This window comes from Pungitius pungitius, chromosome 2 (assembly GCF_949316345.1).
Source record: "Pungitius pungitius chromosome 2, fPunPun2.1, whole genome shotgun sequence".
Lineage (NCBI taxonomy): Eukaryota > Metazoa > Chordata > Actinopteri > Perciformes > Gasterosteidae > Pungitius > Pungitius pungitius.
Genome location: NC_084901.1, coordinates 3,667,444 through 3,680,157, shown reverse-complemented (window position 1 = coordinate 3,680,157; position 12,714 = coordinate 3,667,444). Strand labels below are relative to the sequence as shown.

The window sequence follows — 12,714 nt, the reverse complement described above, 5'->3', positions numbered from 1 at the left end:
CCCCCCAGCGAGCTGCCAAAAAAACTCCCCCCCATCCCCTCACACTCTGTAAGCAATGAGGCACATGCATGTTTTGTGTGCGACACAGATGTGCGCTCTCCTCGCTTCCCCTGCGTTGTGGGAGGGGGGAGGGGGGTGGGGGGGGGGTCCTGGAGGGGGTAATGGCGACAGAAGCTAACTTCCTTTCAGATGCGGGCTGCTGTGGATTCAGACAATCGTGTTTCTATTCACGGGGGGGGCTTTTGACAGTAAACACCAGTGGTGATGTTTCTGCGGCATGTGAGAACGCGTCCGACACAAACAACCTTCTGTGGTGTCACGTGGCCCAACTCTGGAAAAAAGTCAGGTCCTGTGATTTTATTTTCATGTTTACGACAACACGGCTGTACACATGGAGCCGCTATGTGGACCACGCTCAAGGAATGGTTGAGAAGAATGTGTGGCTGTTGTATCTCGGGATAGAACGTTGCAAAGGATGATTATGAAAACATCGGTCAGAAAAATAACTCCCAGACTAAAAGGGAAGCATTTAGAGCAAACTTAATGGTTGTGTGAAAAGAATAGATCAACTCTTTATCCGTGCATTTCTTCAACACAAACACCATTAAATCCAGCTTCACTGTCGGCAGAACTGAACAAAACATTTTCCTTTTTTTTTTTTTTTTAAAGCAAATAAAATAAGTATAAAGTACAAACATAATCATGTCATTTTCGGATGGCTGGAACTACTCATCGCTCCAGTGTCTGGTCTCATATGTCGACCACTTACTTTTGGGTCGGTGACCTCTCGCCTTGTGCTTGAAGACATTTCGACGTTTCACTCCACCGCTGTGGATATCACAAGAGGAGTTTGGGAGTGGTGTGAAAAGTGGCAGCTTACGCCGAAAAACAATCTCTTCATAAATCGGCGCCATTTGCGGAAGATGAAACTTTCTCCTGCGTTCAAACCACCGCGTGTGCAAAGGCAGACGTTTCCATTGCTTCTGTAACCGGTCAGTGGGCAACGGCGTGAGAGCTGTGCCCCTGAAACAAAGACAGTTGCTGAAAACAGACAAATGCTGAAGAATATTTAAAGTTACAGTGTTTGTTGCCCATACATTCTCACACACACACACGTATGTGTATATTTTTTGTTTTTAGTCCACCTTCCCGGGTCTGGGAGCTGACCAGTGTGGTTTGCACCTTGATTGGAGTGGGCCGTCCTCACCGTGTCTGCAACAAACAAAGCGCAGCACCGTCTACTTTTCCACTGATTTCACAGGAAATGGCCTCTGAAAAAGAAGGGGGCAGATGCCGCTGGCTCCCACCCCCCCCCCCCCCCCCCCTCACACACAATGCTAGTTGGTCGCCTCCATCTGCGTTTTTCGACGGGATCACGCACCCTTTCAGTTGAAGGAGGCTCTTCCTGTTGCACACGTGGAGGAACACGCAACACACACACACACACACCGTGTCTGGCCTGACTCATAAACAGACAATCGACCTGATGCTTGCAAATAATAACGAACACAACTTCATGAAGCAAACTCACATTACAAAAGTTGGACACAAACAAAAAGGTGGCCTGCTGTGGACGTGATTCGTGAAAAAGGAGAAGTCAGGACTAGACGTAAACACAGTGTCATGTGTTTCTTTGTGGGAGGGTATTTTGCCTTCAGTAGAAAAAAAAGAGTGCTGAAATGAAGAGGGAGGAGAATCATGGGGGGATGGTGTGAAACGAAGGCAGCTGCTCGGGAGTGTTTAACTCCAAAAGGCCACCAGGACGACCTGTTGGAACGTGTCTCTTTATGGAAAATGGAGACGTGGAAGGCCCTCTTCTGTGTGTGGGACGTAAACAACACTAAAAAAATAAAAACCTATCCGTAAAACACGGCAGTTAATACTAAAAAGGTGATAGATGGTGGATCCTAATGCTTTGACTTTACTCTCCGGGGTAAAGTTAGCAGATCATTACCGAATCAACCATTAGAACCAACGCACAACCCGAGACGTCCCCGAACCACCCATAGTTCGGATTGTTTACGGACTCGAACGTACAGTTTAAAACGCAAATGACTTTTACTCGCTGCCCCGTCGGGACTTAAAACTTCCACTTCCACTGCGTCGTCTTCTTTGTCGTCGTTTGCCTTTTGTTTCCACGTCTGCCCCCCCCCCCTCCCCTCCTCCTCCCCCGCCCGCCGCCGCGCGTATTTCCGACGGCCAGTGAACGCCGCGCCGTGCGCCTCTGTTTATTTTCAGAGCGGTGACGCGCACGCTGCGCCCCTCCTATATGCGGCTCGTCAGACGGTGGCGGGGACCGGCGATTGGGTGAGCTGTTGTTGCTGTAGCAGCTTGTGACGGAGTGGATAGCGGAGGGGGGAGGAGAAGGAGGAGGAGGAGGGGGCGCTATAAAAAGCCGCTCCGACCCTCTCGGAGCTTCACTCTGGTGGAGGAAAGCGAGCGCGGCGGGTTGCCAGACGTGCCACCAAGTGACCAACCGCCCCCCCCCTCTCTCTTCTTCTTCCTCCTCCTCCTCCTGTATTTACCAACAACAGGCGCAACACCGAACCGTCCCCCCAACGCACCGACTCCCCCCCCACCCACCACCTCCGGCGAACGCACTCGCTTTCAAAGAGAACCCCCCCCCCCCCCCACTCTCCACCTCGACTAATAAATGCCAAGAGGAAAAACGAAAAAGCCCGACGACCAGGATCGCTGCGCGGAGGAAGCGGAGAGAAACGGCCGAACGAACACGTAGAGACGACGAAGGACGCACGGATCGCCGCCCGTTGCCGTTTCTCGATGCATACCCTGTGCGCCCGAGGAACGATGAAGCCGGAGATCACCGCCGCCGTCGGATTTCTCTCGAGATTTCTGCGCGTAAAAGGACACGTAAACGATCGACAGGTCCAAACGTTCAACCAAAGCTTACAGGACATTTTGTCAGGTAAGAGAACCAGTGGGGAGACAAACAACCCCCCCCCCCTTCACCATGGGACACTAGTTCAGTTTTGGGTTTTCTTTGTAGCGTCGAATGCTTAGAATCGTCTTTTAATCGGGCCGAGGACGATTCAGAAGAAGCCTTTCTTTGTTCTCGGGAGTATCGCTGTCAGTACCACCGCGCACCGCTGTGAGGAGGGGGAGGAGGAGGAGGGGGGGGGCAGGAAGGAAGGAGTAAACACGACGAGGAATCTTGATCTCGCCATTTGGTCGACGGTTCACATGTTGCAATGCGATAATGTACATGTATTCTGGAAAGAGCCGAAAGCCGTTGGATGTGTTACTTTGTTTCGAAGAGGAAAAAACAACGGGGGGGGGGGGGATGGGGGGCTCTAACGAGGAAGCGCGTCTCTGTCGATGAAGCTCTCCGATCTGAGCCAAACCGCCCGGAGTGACGCGGCTCCATTACGTAATGCATCGGACGAAACTGGCATAGAACACGTATATTTATATATTTTTTAGTTTATACTTAAGAATCCGACTGAAAACCGTCGTGCGCGTGTTTCCGATTGTGACTGAATGACCTTGTTGGTGTTAAAATTTTTTTTTTTTTACATTTAAGTTAACCATGTCTCCCATTTTTTTAGTAGTAAAAATTCCCCCCCAAAATCCCCCCTCGAGGTTTACCTTTTTTTTTTTTTTAAGCCAACAGTGTTGCTCGCGCATTGTCTTAATTTCTGTTGTCAACACATTCCACGCAGAGCTCTAAAGCTGCTCTGCATCTGCACCGCTCCGTCCACTAAGCAGATGACCTACATTCCCTGGAGCTCACCTCTATTAAAAACAATATATGTACACATTTCCATAAATATGCATTTGCCCATAATACTTCATTTTAGGTGGCCGTACTGTTGCCTGTGTAAAAAAATGGATTTTGACAGACTGTTTTTTTTTTTTTAAAGCAATTCTTTTCTTCTTTTTTTTTTCCACCAAAAATGATAAACCCTCGACGTGTGTGTGTGTTTTTGTAAACAAGACAAAAAGTTGAAGTATTGCCTGGGAGGTCCGGTACGTGGGGGAGGGGATGTTTTTGTGGTGGGTTAAAGGTGCAGGCAGTGTAATCAGTGAGGGAAATGGAGGGGAAATCCACTGGAGGGCCAAGAAAAAAAAAAACTTAAACCTGCAGTATATTTACAGCTCGTTCATCAGCCCTTTGTCGACGTGGATTCAAGTGAAACGTGTTTCCAAACTAAACCAATTCATTAGAAATGTCCCGTGTCTGGGTTTTTTTTTTGTGCGGGTGGCAGAAGGAAACTTTGTGGTGTGGTGGCACCGTGGTGGCTTGTTGTTCCCTAAAACTAGGCCAGCCGGAGAGCCCCTTTGTGCCCGGAGACGCCGCGATCGCGTCGGCCTGCTGAAGAGCCAGCGGCGCCACTGCTACCCTTGTTTTGTGAGGAGAGAAGAGGGGGGGGGGGAAGGGGACAAATTGGGCCAAGCGGCCGGATTTTAAATCTCGGCAGTTGTGTAACAGGCCGGCCGAGCTTTTCTCCATTATCAGCGGCACTCCAGAGCCGATGGGGAATCTCCCATATGTTTTTTTTTTCTTCTTTCTTCTAGTGGTCAAGGACAGCCCTATGCTTTTAAACTCTGTGGGGGTCAAACGCTCACTCCTCCGCTGGCTTTTGCATTGCCCGTTTCCTCCTCCTCCTCAAATTTTAAGAATAGGCCCTACTGAGCTGATTTTCACTTTCATGCGGTACCTCCCATAGCTCGGGAGTATAAAGCCTACTGTGATTAAACACAGAGGGGGGGGGGGGGGTGCTATTATCTGGTTAAATAAAGTAGGCCTGCATTCAGTCCAATCGGGGGTTAGATGCCACCTGTATGCATCTAACCCCCCACTGGACTGAATGCAGGCCTACTTTATTTAACCCGTTTTTCCATCAGCCACAATGTAGCTTTTTCTTGTCAGAGTAAAGGGGGGGTAGACAATTAGAAAGTCCGTTTTAAAAAATATTTTCCAGAAGTGAACTTTTGGTGAGGGGGGGGAAAAAGGAGAGTTTTTGTTTGACTTCCTCCCCCCCCCCCGCACCTCGCTAGTTTCACTGCACTGGAAAAATAAGGTCCTTTCCCTTTAAGAGGCGGAGCCTGTTGTCCCAGATGGCAGCCCGGAGCCTGTGTTTGGTGTTTCTGCTCAGCCAGTCACGGGAGAGTCCTCCCACGTCCCCACCGACGAATCCCGGGGAGGGATTGTGCAATTCAATGGCCTTCTTTTTGTCACGTAGACCACGGTGCCGCCGGCTGCCTGTTAATGCCTGCTTATCGGGACTGGAACAGGTGGTGCTTTCTGCCCCTTTCTTCATCTCCTGAACACAACTGTGCCCTGTAGATTTGATCTTATTTTTTTTGGGTGGCCGCCCAACACCCACAATCTCTAAATGGGTAGCATTTAAAACATTTTTTTTTGGAAGCGTCTGATCACAACCTTGTTTTACAACTATCCTTTTGGAAAAAAATAGCAAATGAGATTAGGATCTACTCGTCTTAACTAACTCCTATTTGATATTTGGAGACATACCTACACTCCAACAACACTTTTCTTTGGGATTGCAACTCTTAATTTTTTGATTTTGATATGTTAAAATTGATCACTCAAACGCTTAACTCTCTCTCCGTCCTCTCGTCTCTCCCGCAGAGCAATACAAGCACCACTGGTTCCCAGACAGGCCCTGCAAGGGCTCCGGCTACAGATGCATCCGCATAAACCACAAGATGGACCCGCTGGTGGGGCAGGCGGGCCAGCGCATCGGCCTGACCATCCAGCAACTCTACCTGCTGCTGCCCAGTGAGCTCACGCTCTGGGTGGACCCCTTCGAGGTGTCCTACCGCATCGGCGAGGACGGCTCCATCTGCGTCCTCTACGAGTCCGCGCCCTGCCCCGTAGGAATGCCGGCGATGGCCGCCGTCGGGTCCCCCTCGGGCCACGGCATGCTGGGGAGCCCCATGGTGGACAGCCGCCACAGCTGCAAGGAGGAACTGATGGTGATGGGCCGAACCAGTCCCTCCAAGAACTACAACATGATGACTGTGTCCAGTTAGGGGAGTCACCTCCCCCACACGCCCTCCCCCCCGGCAAACTTTTTGTTTCCCGGGTCACGCCGTGGCTGGTCAGATACGAGCGATCCGATCAGGGTGAGCCTTTTTGAAGCTAAGAATATGAAATGAAATGAAATAGTGAAAGAAGAAATAAGAAAAGGAAGAAGAAAAAAAAAAACACAGAGGATGTGGCCTATTGTCCAGGTGATGGAAACCTTGTAGGTTTGATCTTTTTAAACCTCCCCCTCCCCCACCCCATTATCATATTTTCTTTTGTGTTATTGGATCAAACTGGGCACTTATTTTAGGAGTGGCTTTGTGGAAATGGAACTGTTTGGGCAGCTAAACGACCAACCTAGAACCCCCCCCCCCCCCTCCCCCACACCCTCCACCCCCACCCAACACCCTCCCTCGATCATAAACTACATGGCGAGCAGCTCAGTCTATGAAGGGGCTGTCATCGCCATAGCACTTTCTTACTTGTGGTTACTATGGGTACATGTTCAGCCCAACAACGCAAGAAAAAAAAAAACTACCAAAACCGAATTTGTACAGATTTACAGAATTATTCCGTCAATTTGCACAATTCTGAGGTTTTTCAATTTGGCTTTTTCACTTGTTTTTGACGGTTTGGACTGAAGCCTTTTCACAGTAAAAGCTAAAGGTAAAAAAAGCATCTCTATTTTCTATAAGATCCCCCTTTTGGACCACAGGGAATAAATTGCCTTTATCTTGAAGCTGGAAAAAGGCTTTCAGTCTTAACCCCCCCCCCCCCTCCCACCCACCATCGCCCCCCCCCAACACCCCCAGTACGTGTGTAGCTGTCTGGGGGAGGGCAGGCCTTACGCGCTCCCTCCCCCTCCTGCTAGTTAATGAATGTTGTTGAAAATCACAATCAATTTCCATTGTTCTTAATATTGGCCCCTTTTCCTCCAACCACTTTGTCGTCTCCCACTTCGCCAAAATTCAAAGTGTAGCAAAGCGCGGTGGGAAATATTTTTACGCCTAAAATTTGGTCACGTAACCCTACCAGAATTGACGTTGAATGCACTTTGACGTGAGATTGTGTGGGATGAATACTTCATGTAGAGAAAATCGCCTGCATTCCATCCATTCGAATGTCATCTTTTCACGTTTTCACCGCCCTCCCCATTAACAGCCGTTGGTTCATACTGTAGCTCACACGTTGTGTAGGCCAAAGGTCTATTAAATTGGTGTGTGTGTGTGTGTGTGCGCGCGCGCAACTGTGGATTTTTTTATTTTACTACACTGTATATGTGAACATTTCAGAGCTATTGACGTGGGGACCGCTTTAGGTGGCAATGTCGGAAACGTTCTTTCATCACCCGTCTCTCACCCCGGTCACACAGATGGCGGTTTGTGTTGCAGATGAAACAAAAAAAACAAAGAAAGAAAAAAACCGTTAGGACCAGGTAACGACTGTGTCAGACTTGGGCCAAAGGGAGGTCTGTAAGTGTAAGCAATTTAATTTGAACTTTAAATAAAAACACCGGCCTTCTATTTTCATCTACGTTCGCATTGACATTTATTCCCATAGTCGTAGAAAGAGGATCCTTATGTGTGCGTTGGAGGTGCGCTGCCTTACAACTGTCCATAGTCCAGCCTAGCGGTGTCAAATAGCCCCCATCCTGCATCCTCCCTCCTGGTGAGCGGGCGGGGGGGGGGTGTCAGAGTGCCTCAAATGCCACATATCGCCCCTCAGCTCAGACCTCCTGTTCAGGCAAAAGCAAGCCAGCGTGCTGCTAGCGGACCCCCAGGTAGACTTAATGTGACACATATCGTCGTCCATCACTCTGGGAGGGGGGCGGGGAGGTGGGGTTGGGATGGGGATCTGGTGTGAGAGAAAGGGGCTTCGGAAGTTGGGGGAGGGGGCCAGGGCCGGACTCTTGTTTTTCTTTTTGTTCAGGGCAGCTAAAACCCCTCCAGCCCCCCCCCCACCCACCCCTTCTTGACCCATTCAACGTCCCCACGCCAAAACGCCCACAACCCTGCCTACGCAAAAACCAGCACATGCGCTTGCCGTGCTCACGCTGCACTATGGGTGGGGTGGGGGGCTAGTGACGGAGGACATGTGGATCAAAGATGAAGAATGAGGGAAGCAGGTCGTTGTTTTCCCATTTTCATGTCACTGGATTGCGCTGCACTTGATGGCTGAGTTTGAGTAGCAACTTTTTGTTTACATGCATATGACCCTCCCACCTCACTCCCGGCTGTGGTGTTGACTGGTTACCAGTAGGCCGGAAAACAGATGATTGGGGGGGGGGGGGGGGCTTGGGGCGCTTTACCCCCCCGCTGGCCAAATCTGTCACAGCAGGCTGGTCCCCACCAGAGCTATGGGTGTTTAAGCTCCCCTAAGCCTGAGAGGATCATGGGTAATAGAGCTATAGCCTTTGACGCACTGCAAGCTAACCCCCCCCCCCCCTTCTCCCCCTACCCCCATTCCCACCCCCACCCCAATCCCCACTTGCCCTTCAGCAGCATCTGTGAAAAGCAGCGATTCCACGTTGGCCACGTGGAGAGCGGCTCGGGATCCCTCGGGCTTTGGTTTCCGTGGCGACGCAAGTTTATTAAAATCCCACTGCTCCGTTAAAAGTGTTCACGTCAAAGTGGCGAGATGTTTTTTTTTTTTTTTTTTTTAGATCGGTTCACGTTTTGGACGCGAGGCTGTCGTCCCGTCTCACTTTTCTCTTAGATGTATTTCGTGGTCACACTGGTAGATGCTATCGTCACTTCACTCCGCCGTTGCCATGTCCTCCTTTTTTGTCTATTTTTTTTTTTTCTAATACACTTTTAACAGACTTTTTTTCTTTTTAGATAGAAAAATTTTAAAAAATGACACCAAAATCCCCTTTCAACACCTCCTCAAATGTACCATCACCACAGGAAATGGTGTAAGTCCTAAGTAATGTTATTATTTAAATGGCATCCATTCAGCTTGTGCGCACATAGGTTACATTGTTGTGAGTGCTTTGAGTAGTAAGAGGTAAAATAGCACATAAAAATGCACTAAATATGTCAAGTTGAAGTTGTGTAACAGTTTTTTTTGAGACGCGAGGAGTCTCTCCTGGAATGTATTTTGCCAAAACTCAGGCCTCGGACATTCAATAATTACCCTTCTGGAGAAGTTGTGCATGTTAAGACATGAAGAAAAAAAAAGGAAGGGAACAGCCGTTTCGTTGTTGTCATCGTTAAAATTGATTGAATTGATTAGTTGAATTATTGCCACTTTCACATTTGAGTTTTACGTATTGTAGAATGTATTGTAACTGTACGGCATGTCCAGTACATAACATTACACATGGGAAGTGCCAATAATTGATGTTTTTAGATTTATTCCTTTATTGTATTTCATCTTTTAACATGGATAACTCTTTTGCGTAAGTGAAGCCATTTGTGATGGGAGTGTTGGCAAGGACCAAAGGTGTTTTGGGGAGAAAAAAAAAAAATTAGTTTCCATAATCTGTAAGCGTAGACGTATCCTTTGTTGTTTTTTGGGGTTTTTTTCTTTATTTTCTTTTCAGTTTGTTCCCCTTTTTTTTCTATTTACGTACAAAACCAGAAAATAGACAAAAAATCTGAGCTTACCCAAGAAGAAAAGCTGTCTCTCTTGTGATCTCATGTCAGTACATCTTTATCGTGTTCAGTTTCTTTTCCTTGGGTATGTTGTGATGAACTGCTGTAAATTTGTACAGTTCATGTAAATTGATTGTGCGGAAGTTGTACAGATTTCTATATTTTGGAAGAAAAGGTTTTTTTCTCTGTAATAAAAGATTTCCTATCTTGGCATCATATCCCCTTGTGAGCCATTTCATTATTCACATTTGATGACTTTACAATTTGAAACCAAAGGGACTTTGATTTAGCATTTTAAGGTTTGTTGCTAAATTTGTTTGATTTCAAAAAGTATATTTTACAGAAGTGAGACTAATTGGAGCTGTAATTTCTTCGATCACTTCACGTTCAAATGCACATGTAAAACTCGGCGCTCTGTCCGCGGCAAACTGACCTGCTTCCACGCGACAGATGGCGCCTTTGGAAAGGATTCTCAAAATCTCAGTGAAAAAAAAAAATTAAAATAAAAGTGCTAACTGTGCCATTGCGAAGATATGCACAATAACGCTGCACCCAGAACCAGCTGACTGTGCAAAACCTAGAGTTTGGATTAAGACTGCAATCTTTTCCAGCACTCTCAAATCCCCCCCCCCCTCCTCCTCTCCCTCTGGGTTGCTTAGCAGCAGACAGGGGAAAAAAAAAAAAAGCAAAACATTTGGTTCATTTTGAGACCGACACACACACACACACACACACACACACACAGGACGGAACTAGAAAAGCTGGTTTAGCGGGGGCCGAGGGACTGGGGCCTCGACTCTCCGAGCACTGGCTGGCACAGGGCCTCGACAGCTGGGGAGTGTGGGTATTGTAGTTTTTGACTTATTGAAACGTGTCAGCGAGAGGCTCATCGAGAGACGCACCAGCCACGTTTAATCTTTTTTTTTCTTTTTTTTCTTTTTTTTTCTTCTCGCTGCACGTTTTCTCTGCGCTGCTTACTTGAGGCCTTTTTTTTTTTCTCTTCTCTCTTGCGGTTTCCGCGGACGCAGGTCAGAGGTTCCCACGGTGCGCCTGGCCGTAGGGACAAAGTGGGATTTCTTTGCAGGGAAATAATACCTTTTGGGGGGAAGTGAATAAAGAACCGTCCAGCAGTCACACAATGCACAAGTGATCCAGGTTTAACAGAATATTTGCAACATTCCCCCGGACACGGTTTTGCAATGCGTCATTTGAGCCAGATGTTTTGACCCCGTTATTCATCCCAGTAGAATGAGAAGCAGATTGGATGAGCTTGTGCGGAGAAACAGTCCAACCTGGATGATAGCAGATCCTTTTTAATGTTCGTATTCCAATGAATGTATTTGTTGGGGTCAACGAATTGACCTACTTTTCCTTGGCGCAGGCTAAATAATTATGTAAATTATAAAACATAAGCGTGAATCGATTTTTTTTCTCCCTACACTAATAAATTACATTTTCCATTCCATTGCAGCGAATGTCATCAAATTGCATTGGAGTTTCAGCTTGGCACTGATGAAATCGCAGCGTAATATTTTCTTCCCTCCCCTCCCACTCACATGGCAACAGAGATCACCCGGCACAGCTGGTTTGATTAGGTAGAGCGCTCCGAAAGGTGTAGCTGATTACCACGGAGAGATAAGGAGAATATACTGAAAACAGAAATCTGTCCCTGCAAAAACAAACTCTGGGGGGAAAAAAAAAAAAAAGAAATTGTGTGGCACTGCGGGGTGCTTTTTCCACGGGACCTCGTGCAGAAAGCCAGGATCCCTGCATCCGTACAGGGACAATGGACGAAATACAAGAGGGGGACCAAGACGAGGATTTGTTTAGTGCAAACTGATATGCTGTGGATGCCATTTTGTTTTTTGAGTTAGGTTAGGATGACAGCCACCACCAGTGTCATAATAAATGAACAACCCCCACTGGTACTTCACACACACACCACACACACACACAGTACAACTGGAATACGGAGGTAAGATGTCTTTCGACTGCACCTAAAAGCGAGGGGTAAATCAAGAGCATGATTTGATTTGTATCTCTTCACAGCTTCCTGGTGCCGTCTCCCCTTCCTTTACACTAAAATAGACCTTCTCATCACTCACCCTCTTTATCTCCCTCTCAGGTTATGTCTTCTGTTTTTCCCTCAGATTCTTCTCATATCACTTCCTCGGGCCGCTCTCTCCCCCCCCCCCCCCCACGTCCGCCGTACCCTCTGCATCACCTCGTCCAACGTCTATCTTTATCCCTCCTCCTCAGAGCTGCTGGTGTCATCTATCACCTCGCTCTCCCAAAGCAGAGGAACCCATTCCAGAGTCGGGTCAAAGGGCCTTATTGGGGCAAAGTGAGGGGTCTTATTGGGAATCGTGTGGCGGAGTGTGTGTCTCCGCGTATTGCACCCTTGTGCGCGCAGGGCCCATGTGTCGCTGTGTCCGTTAGAAAGAAAGAAAAAGAGTAGTCCTAAAGTCCTAAATGGTCAGATCTGGTCATTTCCTGTGGTTTAGAGTGACTTGTTGGAGTGCTTCAAAGGCCTGGCTGGGCTTTTGGTTGAATCGCAAGTCTAAAACACGAGCATCCGCTTCAGAAAATAGCTGGTCATGTGATACAAAGTGAAGGATACAAATGAACTGAGAACTCAGATGGCCCTCAATAAACATTCCATCAGCTAGCAAAACGTTTGCAAACAGTTGCCTTTTTTAAACATCCGGCACACACAGAACAACATTAGCATTCACGCCTTTTACTTCGAGACAAACATTACACTTAACATTTAATCCAAAGGTTGAGAAAAAAAGATATTTGTTAGTGCAGCTTCAAGTTATCGGAGCAGTTTCTTTCAGTGACGTCAACGCGCTCTACGGCCGAACGCTAAGCTAACTGGCTAACCGCCGCCCGCGTCTCCCTCCATTTGTGCTCCCCCCCCCCCCATGTGGTTATCTGAGAATCGGCGGTCAGACAGGGAGGCAACGTATTCCTCGTGGTCGGCCTCTCCCAAGCAGCAGGGCAACACTCACACATGGGAGGGAAAGAGGGAGAGAACCAGCCTCCTAAATATAGCTCAGCAAGAGGCCCTCTGCATGAGGTCTGGCCAACACTCACTCACAA

At 47.9% G+C, this 12,714-nt stretch overlaps 1 protein-coding gene across 1 annotated transcript; it reads left to right on the top strand.

Moving 5' to 3' along the window:
* The first annotated feature begins 2,603 nt into the window (after positions 1–2,603).
* btg1 (B-cell translocation gene 1, anti-proliferative) lies at positions 2,604–9,827 on the top strand. The gene is made up of 2 exons (XM_037460118.2): positions 2,604–2,926; positions 5,615–9,827. Exons 1-2 carry the CDS (start codon positions 2,782–2,784, stop codon positions 6,016–6,018), a joined length of 549 nt encoding a protein of 182 aa, XP_037316015.1. The 5' UTR covers positions 2,604–2,781; the 3' UTR covers positions 6,019–9,827.
* Positions 9,828–12,714: the final 2,887 nt, after the last annotated feature.